At 39.0% G+C, this 20,000-nt stretch overlaps 2 protein-coding genes and 1 long non-coding RNA gene across 3 annotated transcripts in view; 2 read left to right on the forward strand and 1 right to left on the reverse strand.

Moving 5' to 3' along the window:
* The window catches only part of LOC137976294 (thioredoxin domain-containing protein 17-like), an 18,590-nt gene extending 17,186 nt beyond the window's left edge, over positions 1–1,404 (reverse strand). The window contains exon 1 of the mRNA XM_068823595.1: positions 1,210–1,404. Coding sequence (XP_068679696.1) covers positions 1,210–1,369 — 160 coding nt within the window. The 5' untranslated portion in view covers positions 1,370–1,404. The remainder of the gene's footprint in view (positions 1–1,209) is intronic.
* Positions 1,405–1,487: 83 nt separating this feature from the next.
* On the forward strand, positions 1,488–8,745 carry LOC137976141 (synaptic plasticity regulator PANTS-like). Its single transcript, XM_068823432.1, has 4 exons — positions 1,488–1,581; positions 2,728–2,773; positions 2,877–2,995; positions 3,876–8,745. The coding sequence occupies exons 1-4, from the start codon at positions 1,507–1,509 to the stop codon at positions 3,978–3,980; spliced, it is 345 nt and encodes a 114-aa protein (XP_068679533.1). The 5' UTR covers positions 1,488–1,506; the 3' UTR covers positions 3,981–8,745.
* Positions 8,746–12,839: 4,094 nt separating this feature from the next.
* LOC137976241 (uncharacterized) overlaps positions 12,840–20,000 on the forward strand; it is a 7,842-nt gene continuing 681 nt past the window's right edge. The window contains exons 1-2 of the long non-coding RNA XR_011117728.1: positions 12,840–13,055; positions 15,494–15,592. This is a non-coding gene — a long non-coding RNA (uncharacterized lncRNA). The remainder of the gene's footprint in view (positions 13,056–15,493; positions 15,593–20,000) is intronic.

Raw genomic sequence — 20,000 nt, forward strand, 5'->3', positions numbered from 1 at the left:
TGACTTGGCCATTAACAAGTTGATTTAAAAGAAGCAATCTGATTGGCTCTTGTACCTGCCTATAACTTAAGTGCATGAAATTTGAGTCCCCACAGTCTTTCAAATCTAAAAAAAATCTGTCCCCTCACTCTGCTTGACAGTAATTAGTTAGATCCTACTTTTCCAAAATACTTATATGGACATTATTCAATATTGTATGAGAGGCGTATTACTGTAGATTAGCATTATACACCATTTTCTTCCTTTTTTAAATATTTGTTTTTATATAATCATGATATTTAGCAACTATTCACCAAAGTGGAGGTGGCTAGTGGATATTAATATTTTAACGAGCTGTGAAATGGCGAGGTAAATATCCACTAATAGCTACCGACACTGAGGTGAATAGTTGTTTTAGTATATACTAAAACACTGAGATAATATAGCACAAAAAGATGATTTTAACTCATTTATTCCTGCAAAGATTACAACATTTTCAAACGCAAATTGTGGGCAAATTGCCGGAGTTGAATAGCAGTGGATATCCAGAGTTTGAGTAGTCAATTACCATGTGTGTTCAACGCTATCCACTGTTTTAGTATATATACTAAAAATACATGTAGTTATTTAGCCAGTATTGCACAAGGTACATGTAAACCAGTCTGCAGACTGTAATTTACATGTTACAATAAAGATTGATCGATTGATTGATTGATTGTCTCTGACATATCCATGCAGATTTACATTGTACTATGGGAATTTTATCTTCCAAAAGGTCGATAACACCTCGCAAGGGTGAACGGGTCTGGTGTGCCCGTGTAACCACACCTTTTTCTCCTTTTTGATAATGATGTGCCATTTAATCTGGTAATATTTACTTTTACCATTATCGTGAACTTGCAAGCAAATCACTCAGTTCACGAAATTCTAAAGTCTTCTAAAAAGAAAGGGGACGTTTACACCATAGTTACTGTGTTTACCTTTATATCAGGCCTGCCTTTACATTGTACGTGACGAAATAAAATCGCTCGCGTCTGACAGGGTGTTGCCAGATTTTCAAACATCAAAGACAAAGAAAGTGCACAAAAGAGCTTGGTGCAAAATTTGAAAAAAAATTCGATCGATCGCCCATAAATACAGAATTTCACCAAGGAAGGCCATATCTCTAAGATCGATATTAAACTTCCACGGCCATGGCTAAAAAAATTATTAGCTACGTGGATTGCCTACCATCTCGACAATCTGGGCACCAACTTTCGCCAATGTGATCGCCTTCTTCTAAAATCGACCCAAAAAACATCAAAATTATCCTTTTCCCTTCATGTTCCTTGAGCGTTTCTCTCAAATTTGCCAATCCCTCCGCCTTCAGCTGCAATGGCGTTTCAGACATTTTTCGAAGAATTCCTCCTCCTTCCAACAGAGCCTCGATTTCAGATGTCAGCCTCTATTTTATTTTCGCAGCGACTCCATCGGTCACGTGAGACTGTTACCCATGCTCTCCAGTTCGTCACTTTCTTTGAACAGGGAATGATGTCTACTGTGACAGTCTTTAAAGAGCAAAATTTAGTCGAAAACGACGATCTAACATCAACAGAATTTAAGGTACATATTTCCTGGTACACTTCCTTGCTTTGTTATCATCTGATACCAGAAAGGGAAGCTATGATTGTGCGTTCTAAAAAAGCAAGTGTGACCTGTGTGTTACTGCAAGATCTCCAGTTGATTGCATCAAACCCGGGCCTCAGTTTGTTTCGTTTTAATATCTTTCTACTGAAGCGGTTAATGCCTCTTCCTTCACAGCACTTGTAAACTACCTTTAAATTGATCCATTCATTTTTTTATTTTATTTTTATTTTTTATTTGTGGAGGCAACTGCGAAGTAAATTAAGTATATTAGGCGCACAGAGGAGGTACATGGGACGATGTGACTTGGTCTCATTCCTCCGCGCAAAAAAAAGCAAACGTCCCCACGCCTGGGACCCAGATTCTTAGTCAAATTCCCGAGGGTGGAAGGCAATAGAGGTCAAATGCCCCACATATGCCCCCCCCCAACTCGGCCTTAACATTGATAGCTGCATAAGAATTACGACTCGGATGATCAATGGCGACTATGAGTTGACTGTTAGAATGGAAAGTAAGGTTGCAATTTGCAGGCAGGAGCCCATCACCCGGAGCGTACAACTTACCTATTTTAGTGCAACGGCGTTTTCACAAGTAAGGTTATTTTTAGATTGAATTTCCCACTAATGAGACTCCCACAGGAGCCCGATGACCAATTACAAGAAATTAAGCTGACGTCATAGGGTCACCGAACCGGAACTGCCTTTGTTTTTTGACCTAATTCGCGGGAAGGGCTAGTCTAAAAATAAACCTACTTGTGAAAACACCGTTTCACAGACGCTGTATGGAAGTTGCACGCTCCGGGTGATGGGCTCCTGTTGCAGGTCATTGTTAGCGCAGCAAGTAAGAGCTAGTTTGGTGATCTCCTGCCATGGCAACCCAAACACTGTACAACTTCTGTGGGTCGTCTCTTGCATACCTCCATTGAGCAACTGTGGGATAAGACCAGCTTCCTTATGGAATAGCTGCCTGCAGTGATGTCCAACAGAAATAGTTGGAGGGAGGGGTGGTTGGGATTGCAAGCTGCCTTGACCAGGTGATAATGATGATGTTTAAGAGGGGAAGGTTGGGGATATGGAAGTGCCATTGAAGCCTAAGATCCAAAATTTCATTTTCTTTCTCTTTAAGGCTCCCAGATGTCTTGACTTTTTTGACATGTGGCGATTCTGTGCTTGTAAGTAAAAGATAACTTTAATGCAACATGGACAAAATTGGAAAGGAAAAGTTGAATTGTGTGTTTCAGTTTTGACTTTTCGTTCAATCTTCATTCATGGCAGCTGCCCGGAACCAGTTTCATCAGTACTACATCTATGGCAAGTTCCAAGATTGTTCAGTATATAGCAAGGCACTGGGGAGCTGTATCAGTTACAAGGCAACAAAGTCTTCAGAGGATAGGGTCTGTGTACCTTTTTGTGTTGAATGTAAAATGTGAAGACATAACAGATCCAAGTTTGTCTATTCAGACGCGGGTGTTTTTCTATGTAAGAAGGATCATGAAACAGTCAATCAATCAATCAATCAATGCAATTTTGATCCGGGTTTATCCCCGTAAACAGTAGTGGCCGGATTTACCAACTTTGTCAGCAATCTTTCTAACTCCCACTCTCCATCTTGCTCAGTTCATGGCGTCCTATTCTTGGGTTGCACGTGACGTCACAAAAAAATGAAATACAAAACTAGAGAGCCTTTCGAGTTTTTGTCTTGATCAGCTTCAGGAGGTTTTAAAAATATATCTGTTTGCATGTTTTCAGCTCGGTACCGTGCTTCGTTTTGAAAATAGAGCAGTTTGAATTTCAGAGTTTTTTACAGTGCGTGACATGTTGACGGCTTTCGAAAAACATGCCAGTTGCATATTGAAAACATTGATTTCCCTCGTGTTTTTGTGGCCTAAACAGCCAATATACTAGGAGACGTGTCTATACGAATGTTTGCTAGCTCATTATACAGCAGAAAGTGTTAAAGACAGCCAATAGTGATTTTGACTTGTTTACACCCTGTGAGCAGTTGAATCTCACTCCTTATCCACTTCAATAGCGAAACGAGCACAAGACCACCACAAGCAATGAATCCATTCTTTCCTGATTTGCAAGTTAGTCCCTGTGGCGCTGGCTACAGAAAGTAATGTTTTGTCAGCCATACAGTCATGCTTGACTAGAGAACTGATCACTTGATCATAGTGGTCTCTCTCTTTTTGCTGCCAAGGCGGATAAAGGATGAGAATCCACTGCTCACAGGTTAACTTGTTGAATGTGATTCCACAATTTTTTACATCGCAGGATGTCATGCTGAAAGCCATGAAAACAAAGGAAATTAAATTTACGTCATCTTCAGTTTGGAAAAAGAGAGAGAATCCTCATGAATATTGGAATGGTAAAGAATAGGTGGCAGTAGAGTACAGTGTATGCAATGGGTGTTGAAAGCAAAGCTGTGCTGTGAAAGTGACTTTGCGCTTTCAAGAAAGTGGAAAGCAAACAGAAAAAATGGACAAGGGAAGCAAGTTTGAGTCAATTCCAACTGAGAACTTTGTGGAAAACACCTGACTTTGATTCTATTATATATGGATGGAAGTTGTATCTAAGACGCCCTGCAGCTTCTTGTGCTTGGCCACAAAAATTCACGCTATCTTCTTAACGTAAACCAGTTAAAGACAATATCATTGACTTGCTTGCTGTGTGAACATACACAAGTATGTGGGACTAAACTGCACAGGTCACAGGTCAGTGTACATGTCACTGTGCTACATATAAATAAACAACACCAAAATTGTCTCCTAGCCCTAATAACTGTACGAAAATGTTTTAAAGGTTGGGAAACTCTTGGCTTAGTTGTTCATCAGTGGAGCAGGGTGTTCTAGTCTTGACCTGTGAAATGTGACCTGTATTTTAGACCTGCCTCCTCCCTTGTTGTTTCGCATTGGAAATTAAGATTGGGCACTTATGGTTGGGTAACAATCCAGCCATCTCAACCAAAACAAGCCATTTTATGGACTGGTTTTGACTTCAGTGTCATCTTCAGCAGAATTTTACAGTTTCTACTTGTCCTGTTGCTTACGTGCCATTGGACTTATCGCATTAAAAATTGTTTGTGCGTATGGTTTGTCAAGGACCGTTGAAGATTATTAGGACCAAGCAACCTTGGTCGGGAGCTCTTTTGCCCTCAGTGATGGTCAATTGCCTGGACATTGGAACAGTCCTACTGTATCTCAACTTCCACTCACCTGAAATCGTTAGCTACTAAAAACACAGATAAATGCTTTTGAGGGTACAAAGATATACTTTTTCTGTTTCTCACAGTTTTCAAACCAATAACTCACGGTGAGATTGCCGGCACACCTCTGTTACCCATGAGCGAACCTACTACATACAATTTGAACCTACCACTTACAATTTATATTCCTTCTTCTGATACCAGGCCTTCTGATAGGGTGCAATGAAAAAATGCAAATTGTGCGAGATCTGCAGGGCAGATTATGCGATTAGAAAGGCCAATTATGCGATAAATATTGTAAATTATGCGTTTTTTTCTGAGCAATTTTAAGCTTGTTTTTCAAGGTTTCAGGATTAAAAAAAAAACACATTTTTACTGCTCTAAAGACATTTTGAACACAAGGGAACAGTAATTATGAATCTTGATCGACATTAGTTGGGACAAGTAAAAAAAAAAGATCTCTTCTGCACTATTGGTGCACCACGTTAAGAGTTGAAAGGACACAGCTAACATGCCAAATGTCAATGATCTTGATTATTAATATTCCTGTATGCTACAACTAGCTTATTACACTTTGTTTTTGTGTGCAGTATTATATTTCTGAACAGATTTGCTAATCTGAACAAAGGGCGTGTTTGTGTTACACCAATTGGCGACTCTTTAAGAATGAGACTCGTACCAGGCCCCCCACATGCAAAATAACGCCTTGAACTTCGAATATTTATGAAATTGAAGGTAACAAGGGCTTTAAAATGGCATATTTATGCAGGAACTCCTAAGAAACTTGCTGATTTATGTTTTATTTTATGAATTTTGTGCGTTCTTTTGTGAATTATGCGGTTTTTCGTGAATTGTGCGATTGGATGCGATTCGAGGTCGATTGTGCAAAATCACACCATCGCGTAATATCAGAAGGCCTGTGACACCGAAACAACGACAACGTTTTATTATTGAGAAACATTTACAAGAATTTGTATCTACCTGCAAATACATGTAGCTATAGCTAATCAATGCGAGTAGGATAGTTCACATCTAATTCTAACTAAGGTTGTTGCTAAAAATATTCAGGTTTAGTAATTATATCTAGGGTAGGATAGTTCACATCTAATTGTAACTAGTATTATAGTAAGGCGCTAAAAATTTACAGGTTAACTACATGTAATTATGGTGCTGAAATTTAGAGGTTTATATATTATCAGTGGTGGATCCAGGGGAGGGGCCCGGGGGTCCCAGGGCCCCCCCCCCCCCCCCACCTTATTTCTGGACCAAAGCCACCAAAACACCATAAAACACCAAAACTGTGAAAGGGCGAAACCAAAATGTTTAACAGTGGGCCCCCACCTTACCTCCAGGTCTGGATCCACCACTGATTACAATAATTATGGTTACTTAACTATTTTTAAAGGGGACATTGACTAGTAAAATTGTCTGGCATTAGACAGAGTAAAATCCATTGAGTCTCACTCCTAGGAGTCCATGAGTTAAACCCAGACCACAAGCAGACTGCACTTAGCCAGTATCCGGCTTTTCTTGCTCAAAGCAGCCATTGTGCTTTCGATACCTGAACACAAATACTCCATTCAATAGTACTGTTGATAAGAAAAGGAATAGCAATGAAAGGTTGCTTATCGTACACAGCATCAAATAAAACTTGTCCAGGAAAAAAAATGGCAAAGAAAACTTGTCGTTTTATACACCAGCAAATGAAAATTTATTGTCAATGGCACTTATCAAGGAAAACTTGCTGTGTAACCAGCTTTACGATTGGTGAGATATTTTTAAAGATTTTGGTGACAAAATAATCAATGTAGATTTAGATGAAGCAAATTGTGTGAAGAGTTTCAAAAAATCTTTCATGTTTCACTTTGGCCGCCCAGTAAATATTGCTTTCCAGGCAGGAAGAGATGGTGTGGTGTTGAGAGCACTCTCCTCCCGCCAATGTGGCCTGGGTTCGATTCCTACACTTGGCATCATATGTGGGTTGAGTTTGTTGACTCTGTGCTCTGAGAGGTTTTCTCCGGGTACTCCAGTTTTCCCCTATCCTCAAAAACCAACATTGATTTGTGTTACTTTGTTGATTTCAGTTTACAATGTCCCCAATTAGTGCACCAGGGCTAGAAGACTAAACACTTAAATAAAGTTTCTTTCCTTTCCTTTCAGTTAATAGACCCTTCCACGGTTTTTGACCGCCATCTTGGCTGGGGGGCAAACAAGGCTAAATTTACAGTAAATGTATGGGATTTTGGCCGACTTTGAACCGCTGTAGCGCCGCTAAAAGAGAAAGATTTCCAACTTTTGCCTCTATTTTAAATACTTTTATTGATATCATTCATTCAACAGAAAATAAGGCCATTAAGTAAGGTATCATGTCCGTAAATTCAAATAATAAATCTTTTCATGTTGCTTCTAATTTCGCGGCAATTTCCCGCAATGGTTTCAGAAGGGTTTGTATGAAATCTTAAAAGTTCGTTTATGGTCGTTGTAGCTTGAATGTGTTCTTTATATTTCATCTCAGTATAAATGTCTCTTGAAAGACACTATCACTGTGGAAATCCGTCTCTTTTCAGCGGCGCTACAGAGGTTCAAAGTCGGCCAAAATTCCATACATTTACTTTAAATTTAGCCGTGTTTGCGCCCCAACTAAGATGGCGCCAAAAACCGTGGAAGGGTCTATTTATTCAGCTCAGTAAGTAGGTCATTTTACAATGCGTGGGGGATATTGCTCGCGTCAGATTGAAGTTTCTCGCATTTTTGTTTCGCTTTCTTCACGTATTTTGACTTAATTTTGACCCCTCTGCCTTTTTGTTATCGCTGCGGATCCACTCGGCTATCGCCTCGTGGATCCACAGCTACTTTGACAATGTTATGACGCAATTCATGATCAATAACAGGACAGACGGATGAAAAACTGACATCAATTTGTTAATTTGACAGTTGTTGGCTCAGTGACCGATCCTATGAATGACTGAGAGGCTGTCGGTGTTCCAGGGCATACCGTTACGGACAAAATTGTCAAAAAAATAACACAAATAAAATGTAAGAACAACAAATAATCACTCGCAACGCATACATATAAATCGAACTGCACGGACATAAATTGAACCTCTTCGAACTTATACAGCGGTTACCAGTCACACGCGCCCCTCAACGACATTTTCAAATTTCCAAACTAAAATTTAGGTGGACGTCAAGCAAATGTTAAGTTTCCATGACGAATTCGACTGCCGCCAAGTGAACAGGACTATTGCCATAGCAACATATGATTGGCGTCCACCTAAATTTAGTTTACTGTCTGTGAACATTACAATCGAAAAAATTAAAATTCTTTGTAATCTCTGAACGAGAGTCTTATAATTTCTTGATCAAACGATAGTTACGGCTCGGCAGCCAGTAAGGTGACGTCACTTCTGCATGCATAAAAACTATTGTCTGCAGGTATGACGTCACTTGTATATGTATGAAAACTATTGTCTGTAAGTATGACGTAACGGAAACAGAGCCAGCAAGAATTAGCTGTGTGCTTGTCTTATCTCTCCTTGCTACACTCCAGCTCTTTCATCTCGCCTGCACGGTTTCTTTCTTTCTCCGCTGTCTTTCTCCCTGTGGTCTTTGGCCTATTTCTCGCCCTTGTACCTTCCAGGGTTCATCACTCCAATGCTGTAAATCTGTCGTTTGATTAGGTTCCTCTCACCGGATCATGAGTATACGTGCCCTTAAGGCCCGGGCAAAGCGCTTCAACATTTGCTTTAACATCCATTCGATTTAGTTGAACGATGGTGACTGCCGGGTTGGGTAAGCGGTTTCAACACATCATCAACAGTTGATTCAACAAAGCTTCACGGGATGCCCGGTATTCAGTCCCAGGCGGCAGCCGCGGTTGTTGCTATCACGGATAACCATAAATGAATATAATGAAGCTTTAAAAACATTCCAGAAAAATAAATCACCTGACAATGGTGGAATAACAGTCGAATTTTACTTGGCCTTTTGGAAAATGCTCTTAATTCTGTACGTTTTGCAAAAATGAAATTGAATCCCTCGAACATTTACTTTTTAATTGTGAAATAATAAGATATTTTTGGGAGGTCATCCGTTAGAGCGGTTTTCAAATGAGTGTCGTAAAACCAAAACCAAATTAATTACTTTGGCCAATCAAAAAGGACGGAGACAATCCAGTAAACCAATCAAAACTCGAAGTAATTACACGTAGCCGACACAAAGCGCGGGAAAATGTGCACGCGCAAGCTACGATTGGTTTTGTTTTTACTTCTGATTGGTTGGAAAATTGGCGCGAGAACTTTGAACCAATCACTGAGTGAAGTAACGCAAAACCAAAGCAATTCGCTAATTAGTTTCGACACTCAATTGAAAACCGCTCTATTGGCTCATGTTATGTAAAATAGAATTAGAACCTCTGACAATAGCTGATGTTCTATTTGGTATTTTTAACACAATCAGGAGAACACGTGATCTTGGTAAACCACCTTATTCTAGCAGCAAAGCTATATACTTAATTAAAGGGTCTCACCCAGTATTACAGGTTTTGAAAGCAAAAATCAAAGTGGTAGATGATATAGAAAAGGTTATAGCAATTAACCGGAATATCATTCCTAGCATTTTAATTGATCATATGATGTAAATTTAAGATCGTTTAAGAATTTGTTAATAAATTATATTATTACATCTTTTAAAAAATATTAAGGGAATAAGGTAGATTATCGTATTACAAAATGGGAAAAATCAAACCTTTTTAAGTATAGATTCATAGTTTATTCTTTTATAGAGTCTTCTTCACCCCTTCTGTTGTTGTTGTTATTGTGTTTTGAGCTACTGTCGTTGTACATAGTATAATTGTAATCTATGTTTTGGTAATAATGGTTTTTTTTTTAAACGGATAAGGACTTATTACTATGGATACGGGAATACATACGTCATCGAGAGACCGATTAGTGCGCACGCGCGTACCCAACATTGTTGAAAGAGGATGGCAAACGGCTTTAACTTTTGCGATAACAAAAGAAATGTCGAAGAAGAGTTTAAAAGCGCATTCAACATCGATTTAACCTCCATTCAACATGTTTCAACACAGTTGAAAGCGGGAGGGGAACCAAACGGTTTCAAAAAGGGATGGCTTCGTGGTTATATAGCATTCGCCTCCCATTAAGGTGGCCCGGGTTCGATTCCTGACTCGTGGCCATACGTGGGTTAAGTTTGTTGTTGGTTCTTTACTCGGTTCCGAGAGGTTTTTCTGCGGGTTCTCTGGTTTTCCCCTTTACTCAAAACCAACATCTCTAAATTCCAATTCGATAGAATGCAAGACCTCCCTGAAAACCACTTCAATTTCAGGTGAGTGGAACTTCCCAGGTAAATATCAAAGTTGTCGCTGTTCATCAAAATCGAACGGATGTTGAATCCTTTATGCCTGGGCCTTTACCAGTTCCATCTTCGCACATATCTGCCTATATATGCGTCCTCCAGAGTTCGAATTCTTCCGCCAATTGTTGGTTTTCACTCACGTGATCAACAGCCATGTTTTTCAACGAAAACAAAAGAAGACGTTAGCATAATAATAGCTTTCAATTCCCGGAGGATCGGATTGCGACACCAACATGGCCGCCATTTCATTGTTTGGGGACACCAACATGGCGGCCGTGACGTCATGTGAAATCCAAGAATACCCTTCACACAAAAAAACCAACCTGGGTAACGAATGTTCAATTTTCCCTAAAAACTTTCTCTATGTTCTTACGAGTTTAATTCCTGCATACTTGCAGCACCTTTTACTCTCTGAACGATGTGGATAAATTGCAAAATCACGATAACTCGAGTAAACGCTTTTCAGATAACTTTCTCAAAGTCACACTTGTTCTTGCTTCAACTTCTAGGCATCTTTAACTCTGGGGGATCATATTGGGTTCCTGAGCACCCGGGGCCGATCAAAACAGAGTCCGAATACAGAACCCGGATCCTACAATAACTAACGGACTCCGTAATATTAGCAAAGGTGAAGTGGACCCCGTTTCAAGTAGGACCCCGAAAGTGGATTTAAAAAGAAAAACACTTGGCACCCGATATTCTCACTCGAGCCCCTTATTGGACGAAGGCTTCCCCCCCTTCCCTTGTAAACAAACGGACTCCGAAACCAAACATCACAGCGGATGAAGATCGGGCCCGAAATCGGCTGCGTTTAAACGTTTTCACTATCTCTGTTTTTTCTCCGTTTTATCGTTAGTCTTTTGTCTTTTTGTTTTTGAAAAGATATCCAACAAAGGAGGGTGAAATGTAAGACAACATTATTTCTAAAATTTGGTTTTATCAACGGAGTTGATAATGTAAATTAGGCCCGGGTCAAACGCCGTACTTCACATGAGCCGAACTCAATTCAACTAATTTACATGAATTAAGTTCATGTGAAGTACGGCGTTTGACCCAATTAAGTTCGACTGGTTTTATTTGGATCGGCTGAGGCGATCTTCACGGCCACTCCAGGCGGGAATAACGGCTGAAGATCGCCTTTGGGTCAAACGCCAATCTCCAAATGAGCCGAACCAAATTCATAATCATGTTGATGTATGAGACAGCCTCGATCTCGGTTTTGCTATTTATTTTCGTGGTCAGTTAAAGTTCGGCTGGATTAAGTTCGACGTTTGACTCAACAGGCGAACTTAACTAGTTTGGGTCGACCTAAAGTGTAATTAGGTTCGGCTCATGTGAAGTACGGCGTTTAACCCGGGCCTTAGTCTTTTGTCTTTTTGTTTTTTCAATTTTTTTCTTAGGCTTAAGCGACATTTCGCTGAAAAGAAATCCAGCAAAGGAGGGTGAAGCGCAAGAAATAAAATTATTTCTTTAACTGGTCATTATCACCTCACACTTTTTCTTTTCTCTCACACCACAGGCAGCCCAAGCTCGGTATACGATTTATAGCCTTTATATGGCAAAATTAACTTTGAGTTTATAAATGCTAAAATAAGCTGTAAGTGCTATGCTTGTTTATACGCCCTACTCCATAAAAATGTTTGGCCTCACTTTTAGATAGACGTCATCACCGCCATGTTGTTGGAAGAAAACAAAGAATCTCTCATTAGGTTCAAGCTCTAGTGTCTCTAGAGGTTGGTTGAAAACGTCCTATTGACAAATCATCCCCCCACGCTTTTTATTGTGCGCCGTCGCGTTTAACTTGCATATCTGAGAATTATTTATATCTAATTTTGCGTCGGTATAGCTAGACAAACACACAGAGTGCAATTTCCACAGTGTGACATTTGTGAAATGAGCTAAGTGGAATTTCAGTTCGTGAAGTCGAAATTGAGACTGAGAAGGCGGACTTTATTGCAAGTGTTCGCAGCTGCTATAGTCGTTTGGCTGGTTATTAAACTAAACTTGGGTTTTCTGTAAAAAAAAAAAAAATGGGTTTTTTAAAAAATCGATGTTGTTTGACAATATTTTTTATGCCTTTCCTCATAGTTGTACCCCAAATCTATCTCAATAAATTTGAGCGAATTTTGCACGCTGATCTCCATCAGGATACAATTTCTCCTTGCTAATGGTAAATAACCAGCAGCAAAGTCTCTTTTAGTAATAAACCCTTTGGAATTTCACGAAAATGTTTTCTCTCTAGACGAAGCACGCGCGAATCGGTTCTATTTCTGTTTTGAATAGTTTTAAGAAAATAGTACAGTTTCAGTTTATACTCATTTCTTTTATAAACTGAAAACCGTTTTTTTATAGGAACGTTTAGGCTGTATTAAGCAAAGTTTTAAAACATAAAAAGAATATATCCGGTTAGTTGACAACAACGTCTTTATTTGGCTTATTTGTTTTTCGTGATGACTTGGATGATACACTTAAGAACAATAACTTTGTAGTCCAACCACACAACTGCAAGAGCATCTTCGCGCTCAAACATCAAATAGCAAAAAAATTAATAATAATAACGTTCAGCCTCAGCTCCAAAATTCGACGTTCTTACAAAAAAAGGAGTGTAGTTCGCATATGTTTTTGGTAGTGGCAATTAAAAGCCGTCAACTGAAGCCGTCAATTTGCGTGTGTGTTCAACAGCGGACCGCGAAGGCTCACCGCTGGTCATGTTTTCGAAGTAATTAAGGAAAAACGAAATTTAAAATCAATTGCCATCTGGCTTTTAAACTGTGTGGAGCAAGAGTTATCCGTTCTGCAAGTCGGCGTCAAAGTTATGAAAAATATATGTTTGGTGGCGGTTTTTGGAATTGCTTGTCTGGGATCATTTTCGCGTAAGTACCACTACATAACATGAATATTAGTTTTTTGGGTTTTAATAGTTGGGGAAGCCAAGGACGTTTCGACTGCTATGTGTTTGCCAGTTTTGGAGCACACACATTAGAAGGCATCATACATTAGTACACACATTAAATGGCATCAAGTTAATAATTTTCAAAGGTATGTCAAAGAAATATCGACAAGATCAGCCACAAGAATCGTAAATTTAGGCGATAAGATAATCCACCAGTTGTGATCTTAAAAGTGTCTTGTTTTCAAATTATAATGTGCTATGGAGATGCTATGGAGAAGCAAATCTTTATCTGATGGTAAAAATGCATTCTATCGGCAGGAACGCAGGTTTGATTTGAGAATATCTTACCAGAAATTTTGGCATTTTAAGAGATACAAATGTTCTGCCGAAAACAAATTTAGCGGCTAGTGTCGATGTACAAATGCAATCAGGTTGTTCGAGAGGAGATCTTTATTTTTTTTATTTTTTAGTTTTTTATTTACATTTTACACTACTTCTGACAAAATTGACTACTACCACTACCACTAATACTGCCAACATGTACGACACTAAACGGACTCACCTGTCTATTGATCACTAAAAATACTATGCAAGTTAGCAATATATATTAACGATAACATACAAATTAAACAAACCAAGACAAAATATTAAATCTTATAACGATGTAGGTCTAAGAGAAGCAAAAACTTAAATAATTAGGTAGGTAGGTAGGTAGGTAGGTAGGTAGGTAATACCTTATTTAAAATATTCAAATCAAAAAAGAAACACGCTAGTCCCAACAACTCTCGGCTGGTTTCCATGGAGGGCGTGCGTGTTGACACATAAAACCGTATATTAAAATACTAAACTAATACTAAAATTTACCTTTGCTACTGATACTACTATTATAACAGAAAAAAACTGGTATAAAAATATACATCTTAGCAAGACCCAACTATTTTCTAATACCGGTAAGCTTCTTAAATGAATTAAGGGATTGACACGGCGAGTTTTGCTTCATTCGAGAGCTGGTTCCAAAGCATAGCACCACTAAATTTATAACTTAACAGTGTTGTCAGCCTTATTATTATTAAACTTCTTTTTGGAAATTCCTTTTTGGGTTTAGGAAGTGTCAGATCCGGTTTCCCTATGGCGTAGATGGTAATTAACCTGATCGACATTCCTTCTAACAAAAGACTTCCTAAGGCCGAGGACGGTGTAGTCATATTTAATACTTTAATGACTTTGCATACCGCCGCCTATCATCAAGTGTTTCTTATGAAAGAGAGTCAATTAAGTCTTTGCAGCTTATCTTTCAATAATTTGCCGCAGGTGTCTCACAAAGGAGAACAGTATTCAAAATGTGGGTGAACTAAGCCCTTATACACTGTTTCCATAGTAGCTTCGGGGAAAAATTTCGTGTCAATGTTCTGTAAAAAAGCGCACTGTTTTTGCGTATCTGTCACATTTTAAAGGACAAGTTGGATAATCGATCATGTTCAATTTATGTAATAAACCATCGGTGGGCAGAATGCGATGGATGATAATGTATTGGAACATCGCTAGTTCAGTCTCCTTTGTGACATAAAAGGGTAGAAGGTTAACTTTCGTGAAGTCGTCTTTTTCTAGGCCGTATTATGACTCTTTTTCCCTGCTGCTTTGATAGGAGGTAATTCTCCAGTGACAAGTATTTCCAAGAGCGAATTAGATTAGAAAAACAAACGAGCGCGAATTTTCATTGGCTTAGCAAAGGCGGATGCAAACAGCGTCATCTCTCCGTGGAACCGGTATTTCGCTTTGACGTCATTTGATAATCCATGGGCTCCTGTGTCTGTAAAAATACCGTGAACATAGGCTTAGTATGGAAGTTGTTTGCTCCTAGTCATGGATAAAAAGGAAAGGAAAAGGAAAGGAACTTTATCTAAGTGTCTAGTCGTTCTAGGGCTGGAGCGCTAATTGGGGACACTGTAAACTGAAATGAACAATGAAAGTAAATCAAGTCAAATGTCGGTTTTTGAGGAGAGGAAAAACCGGAGTACCCGGAGAAAACCTCTCGGATTCCTGCTTAAATTGTCCAGATAAGTGCGAGGACCATTTCTCCCTCTCGTCTGAAGATTTTTCTGCTTGTAAAACGTATTGAATTTACAATGCGTTCTGCGGAATGTCGAGGTTTATGGACAAGCGTTTACTTCCTTTCTCTCCCCCTCCCCCCTCTCTTGATTTTTTGCTCGGTCAAAAGTTCTCTTCGGTGAAACCCAACGGAAACGCTTCAGCACACAGGCTAATTTCTTGCTTGCACGAGTTAACGCTCGAATACTGTTTCTATATAATTTATATTTATCAAGTTATTGGCGATAAAAAGTTCGTTCTTTTTCCATATAGCTGTTTTTATTCCCTTTGTTATCCATGTTTTCATAAATTGTTTACTTTTCCTTTTAGAGAGAAGTCAGAATGAAACAAGTGTTAGTGGCGGGCCGGCAACGAACAAAGTCACTTCTACCACTGTTCCGAGGTCTGACGGCGATGCCGAAAAAACGGGTAAGGATAACTCTGGCAGAGAGGACGGCGTACTCGAGTCTGTTGGTTTAAAGCACATATATTAGCTATTAGAATCCTTCCTTCAGGTTATATCACCGCTGCTTCACCGACTGAGCTACAAGGTCAGACGGGAGCAGGTCGTGGGAATTTAAGATGTCAATGTCACGGCAATGAACATGTACAAGTACAAGGAAGGATTACGTTTTTGCAAACGTTGGCCGTGTAGCACTTATATTTCAACAGACTTAACTATTAGAGGGTAACGTGAAGTGCTAGTTTTCTACCCACATGGACCACATAAGCGTTAGTCTTACACAAACGTAACCCTTCCTTGTCCTTGTACATATTCATGACATTGACATCTTAAATTCCCACCACCTGCTTTTGTCTGAACATGTAACTCAGTGGGTAGAGCAGCGGTGCTCTAACCCGAAGGTCGTGGGTTCAATTCCCACCCTGGTCAGAGTTTGCAAAAACGTAACCCTTCTTTGCAGCGATATGATTGATGAATGCTAATGTTGTTTACAATCCTTTGTCAAATGAACTATCATGTCCTTTTGAACGATATGTTAATGAAAAGTCGCACCTCCTTTAGTATAGGCCGTACGAGTCACAAGTAAACACAAAGACCGTAAACGGTGGTTTAACGAGGTTCGACAAGGATTTTTGAACAATTCAGTTTTAAAGCTTGTACATATGAATCGTAGGCGAACTGACATATTGGACGTAGCCGAACCGACTCTCAGACGTAGACGAACAGACGGTAGGCGAAACGGCCGGTTACCTAATAACCAAGTGAACTCATTCATGTTGCCGTTCAGATTGAAGATGCACAAAGCAATTTTATCCCTGTTAATGTCTTAAATGGTAGTAACCAACACGCGGGGTCGGGGTCGGGGTGTCTTTTCTTTCCAATTTTTTTTTGTTATTCGCCTGTACTGTTATTTTCGAATGTTCGGTATCTTTCCCTTATTTATGGTGGAAATTAGTCAAAAAACAAGACGCTCTATAAAAGCGTACACTGGGCTACCTGTGGTACGTGTTACACAAAAACAGAAGGCATTGAATTGGGTTGTATTGAACTGCAGGGTTCCAGTTAATTTTTTCAAGTGGGGGGTCATTAAAACCATGTCGCGCCAGCAGAGGCCCTTTGGTTGACACGTTCACACCTTTAATTATTCTGTAATATCCTGTCCCATTTTGAGGTCTTTTACTTTTTTAAGCTTTGGTAATAAATTCAGTTTAAAGATAACAAACACTCTCTTGAGTAAAGGTGCACGTGATCACCTTGTGTCAACTGAATGAACTACGGGAAAGAATGTTAATCGTTCGTTGTTTTCTGAGTAAAAGAACGTACTTTTTAGCCAAGAGACTTCCGTCTTTGGTTTTTTAATTTTGTTGTAATATTTAACTGAATATTTAGATTTCATCTGTCGGGTCAGGGAGCACTCTTTGTCGGGTTCCTGAGAAACGTATTGCTGGTTTTCACTCACGTGATCAAGAGCCATAACTTTTAACGGAAACAAAAGAAAACGTTTGCATAATAATAGAGTTCAATTCCCAGAGGATTGGGTCGGTACACAAATATGGCTGCCGTTTCCTTTTTTAGGGGCACAAACACGGCGGCTGTGACTTCAGGGTGAACTATTTACACAATCGCGAGGTTGAGCGGCCATGTAATTGAAAAGCTGAACATCTATGAGATACAAAAACAGACTTGGGAATTATCGCAAATCACAATGCTGTAAAGCACAAAAGCAGAAGAAATGGTTGATAAATATGTAGTTGGTTACTATCTGAATGTTTTTTTGTTAGAGTAAAGGGAAGTATTGTCACGCAAATGATGTAATTTCATGACACTCAAAATTCGCAAAAAGTGTGAGTTTTATGTAAACAATCGTCGCACAAGTAAGTGGTAACAATAAATTGGATTAACCAGGAAGTTAAAGAAATATTGTTGCCTTCCCAAATAAACTTCATTTTACACTACAATGACAAAATCATTTGTCATAGAAATAAAAATCCTGTCTCCTCGCGTATCACATTTCAACGCACGTATGCAAATTTTTAACTCATTTTCACCGCGTCCTGATTCCCGCGAAATTTTTCTTCTTTCAAATATCAACAAAATATTATTTCTCGTCAAGCGTTGCATCTTTTATGTTCAAATAACCGCTAAAAATAAAGATTTTTTAACGATCTGTCAGTAGATATTTTTTATAATTCTGTCAAAATTTGCACAACAATCAAAACACAAAAAATGCAACGCACCTAACAAATTTAGTCGCATTTACCTTTTCGTCGAATTCTCATGCTTAACAAAGGAATTTTTAGTTATTGTGAAAATCTTTCTCTATTCGTTAGCAATTATCCTTTTAAATTTCAGGGAAATCGACCCGTCCGCGAATATTTTACGAGTTTTTTTCGATGGGATGTCATAAGGCCAAGTGGATGCTTTGCATAATCGGGCAAGTTCGGGCGATCAAGTTGCGCGTGTGACCCGTTATAAATATTTGTTTACAAAATGCTTCCGAATCGTCAAGTATTACCACAGAAGACAAGAACATCATTCTAAAAGCTTATTCTACGCAAAAAGTAGTTCTGAAGGTAATTTTGAGAGTGGAAATCACGAGGCATGGTATATTTAATTAAGTTAACACAACGGAAAGACGCCAACATCATTTTGACACGAAAATGCTTTACTATTGCCATAAAAACTATCCAGTTTAATATGCTCGCATATTACAAAACATGATTGATGATGATCCCTGGTGCACACAGGAGAACATTTAAATAACCTGCCATGGCGTCGAAAGTCATTGTAACGCGCATGGCGTTTTAGTGGATCTTTAAACAAAATATACCCTCATGGAGTTTAAGAATGGAAGGTCAATTGGATAAACAAGACAGGTGGTGAAAAATAAATATTTGGAATCTTAAAAGCGACGAATAATGGACTTCGACAACAGCTATGGCCCGTCGAGCCGAAATCTAAGTGAGCAATGTAAGTGTGCTGTTACGTAGAACACTGAAACCAAATTGAAAATTCTCTGGTAACTTATGGGTTCAACAAAGACATGCAGATAAGGAATCGAACACCTTAAGTGGATATGTGATCTGTGATACCCGTTCTGCAAGTCGGCGTCAAAGTTATGAAAAATAAAATATGTTAAGTGGCGGTTTTTGGAATTGCTTGTCTGGGGTCATTTTCGCGTAAGTACCACTACATAACATGAATATTAGTTTTTGGGGTTTTAATAGTTGGGGAAGCCGAGGACGTTTCGACCGCTATGTGTTTGCCAGTTTTGGAGCACATACATTAGAAGGCATCATACATTAGTACAAACATTAGATGGCATCAAGTTAATAATTTTCAAAGGTATGTCAAAGAAAAATCGACAAGATCAGCCACAAGAATCTTAAATTTAGGCGATAAGATAATCCACCAGTTGTGATCTTAAAAGTGTCTTGTTTTCAAATTATAATGTGCTATGGAGATGCTATGGAGAAGCAAATCTTCATCTGATGGTAAAAATGCATTCTATCGGCAGGAACGCAGGTTTGATTTGAGAATATCTTACCAGAAATTTTGGTATTTTAAGAGATACAAATGTTCTGCCGAAAACAAATTTAGCGGCTAGTGTCGATGTACAAATGCAATCAGGTTGTTCGAGAGAAAATCTTTATTTTTTTTCTTTTTTAGTTTTTTTTTTACATTTTACACTACTTCTGACAAAATTGACTACTACCACTACCACTACTACCTGTCTATTGATCACTAAAAATACTATGTAAGTTAGCAATATATATTAACGATAACATACAAATTAAACAAACCAAGACAAAATATTAAATCTTAACGAACATTCCAACTCTAACGATGTAGGTCTAAGAGAAGCAAAAAGGTAAATAATTAGGTAGGTAGCAAGAGAAAATGAGGGGACAGAGAAGGAGGCTCAGTGCGTTGACCGGGATATGTTATGTCCACGAAAGTTATTTTGAGACGAGCGGAAGTCTTTGTTCTAGCGGAAGTCTGTCTTCCGAGACGTCCGCATGCAGTCTTACCTCGCTCGCAGGTTCTTAGTGAAAAGAAAAAATGATGGCGCACGTGGAGGGCCGATGAATATATATTTTCTTTCAAACATTGGACCGAGGTTACCCTGCATGCGGACGTCTCGGAAGACTTCCGCTCGTCTAAAAATAACTTTCGTGGACATGACATGGATAATCGATCATGTTCATTTTATGTAATAAACCATCGGTGGGCAGAATGCGATAGATGATGATGTATTGGAACATCGCTAGTTCAGTCTCCTTTGTGACATAAAAGGGTAAAAGGTTAACTTTCGTGAAGTCGTCTGTTTCTAGGCCGTATTATGACTCTTTTTCATTGCTGCTTTGATAGGAG

This window comes from Montipora foliosa, chromosome 11 (assembly GCF_036669935.1).
Source record: "Montipora foliosa isolate CH-2021 chromosome 11, ASM3666993v2, whole genome shotgun sequence".
Classification (NCBI taxonomy): Eukaryota; Metazoa; Cnidaria; class Anthozoa; order Scleractinia; family Acroporidae; genus Montipora; species Montipora foliosa.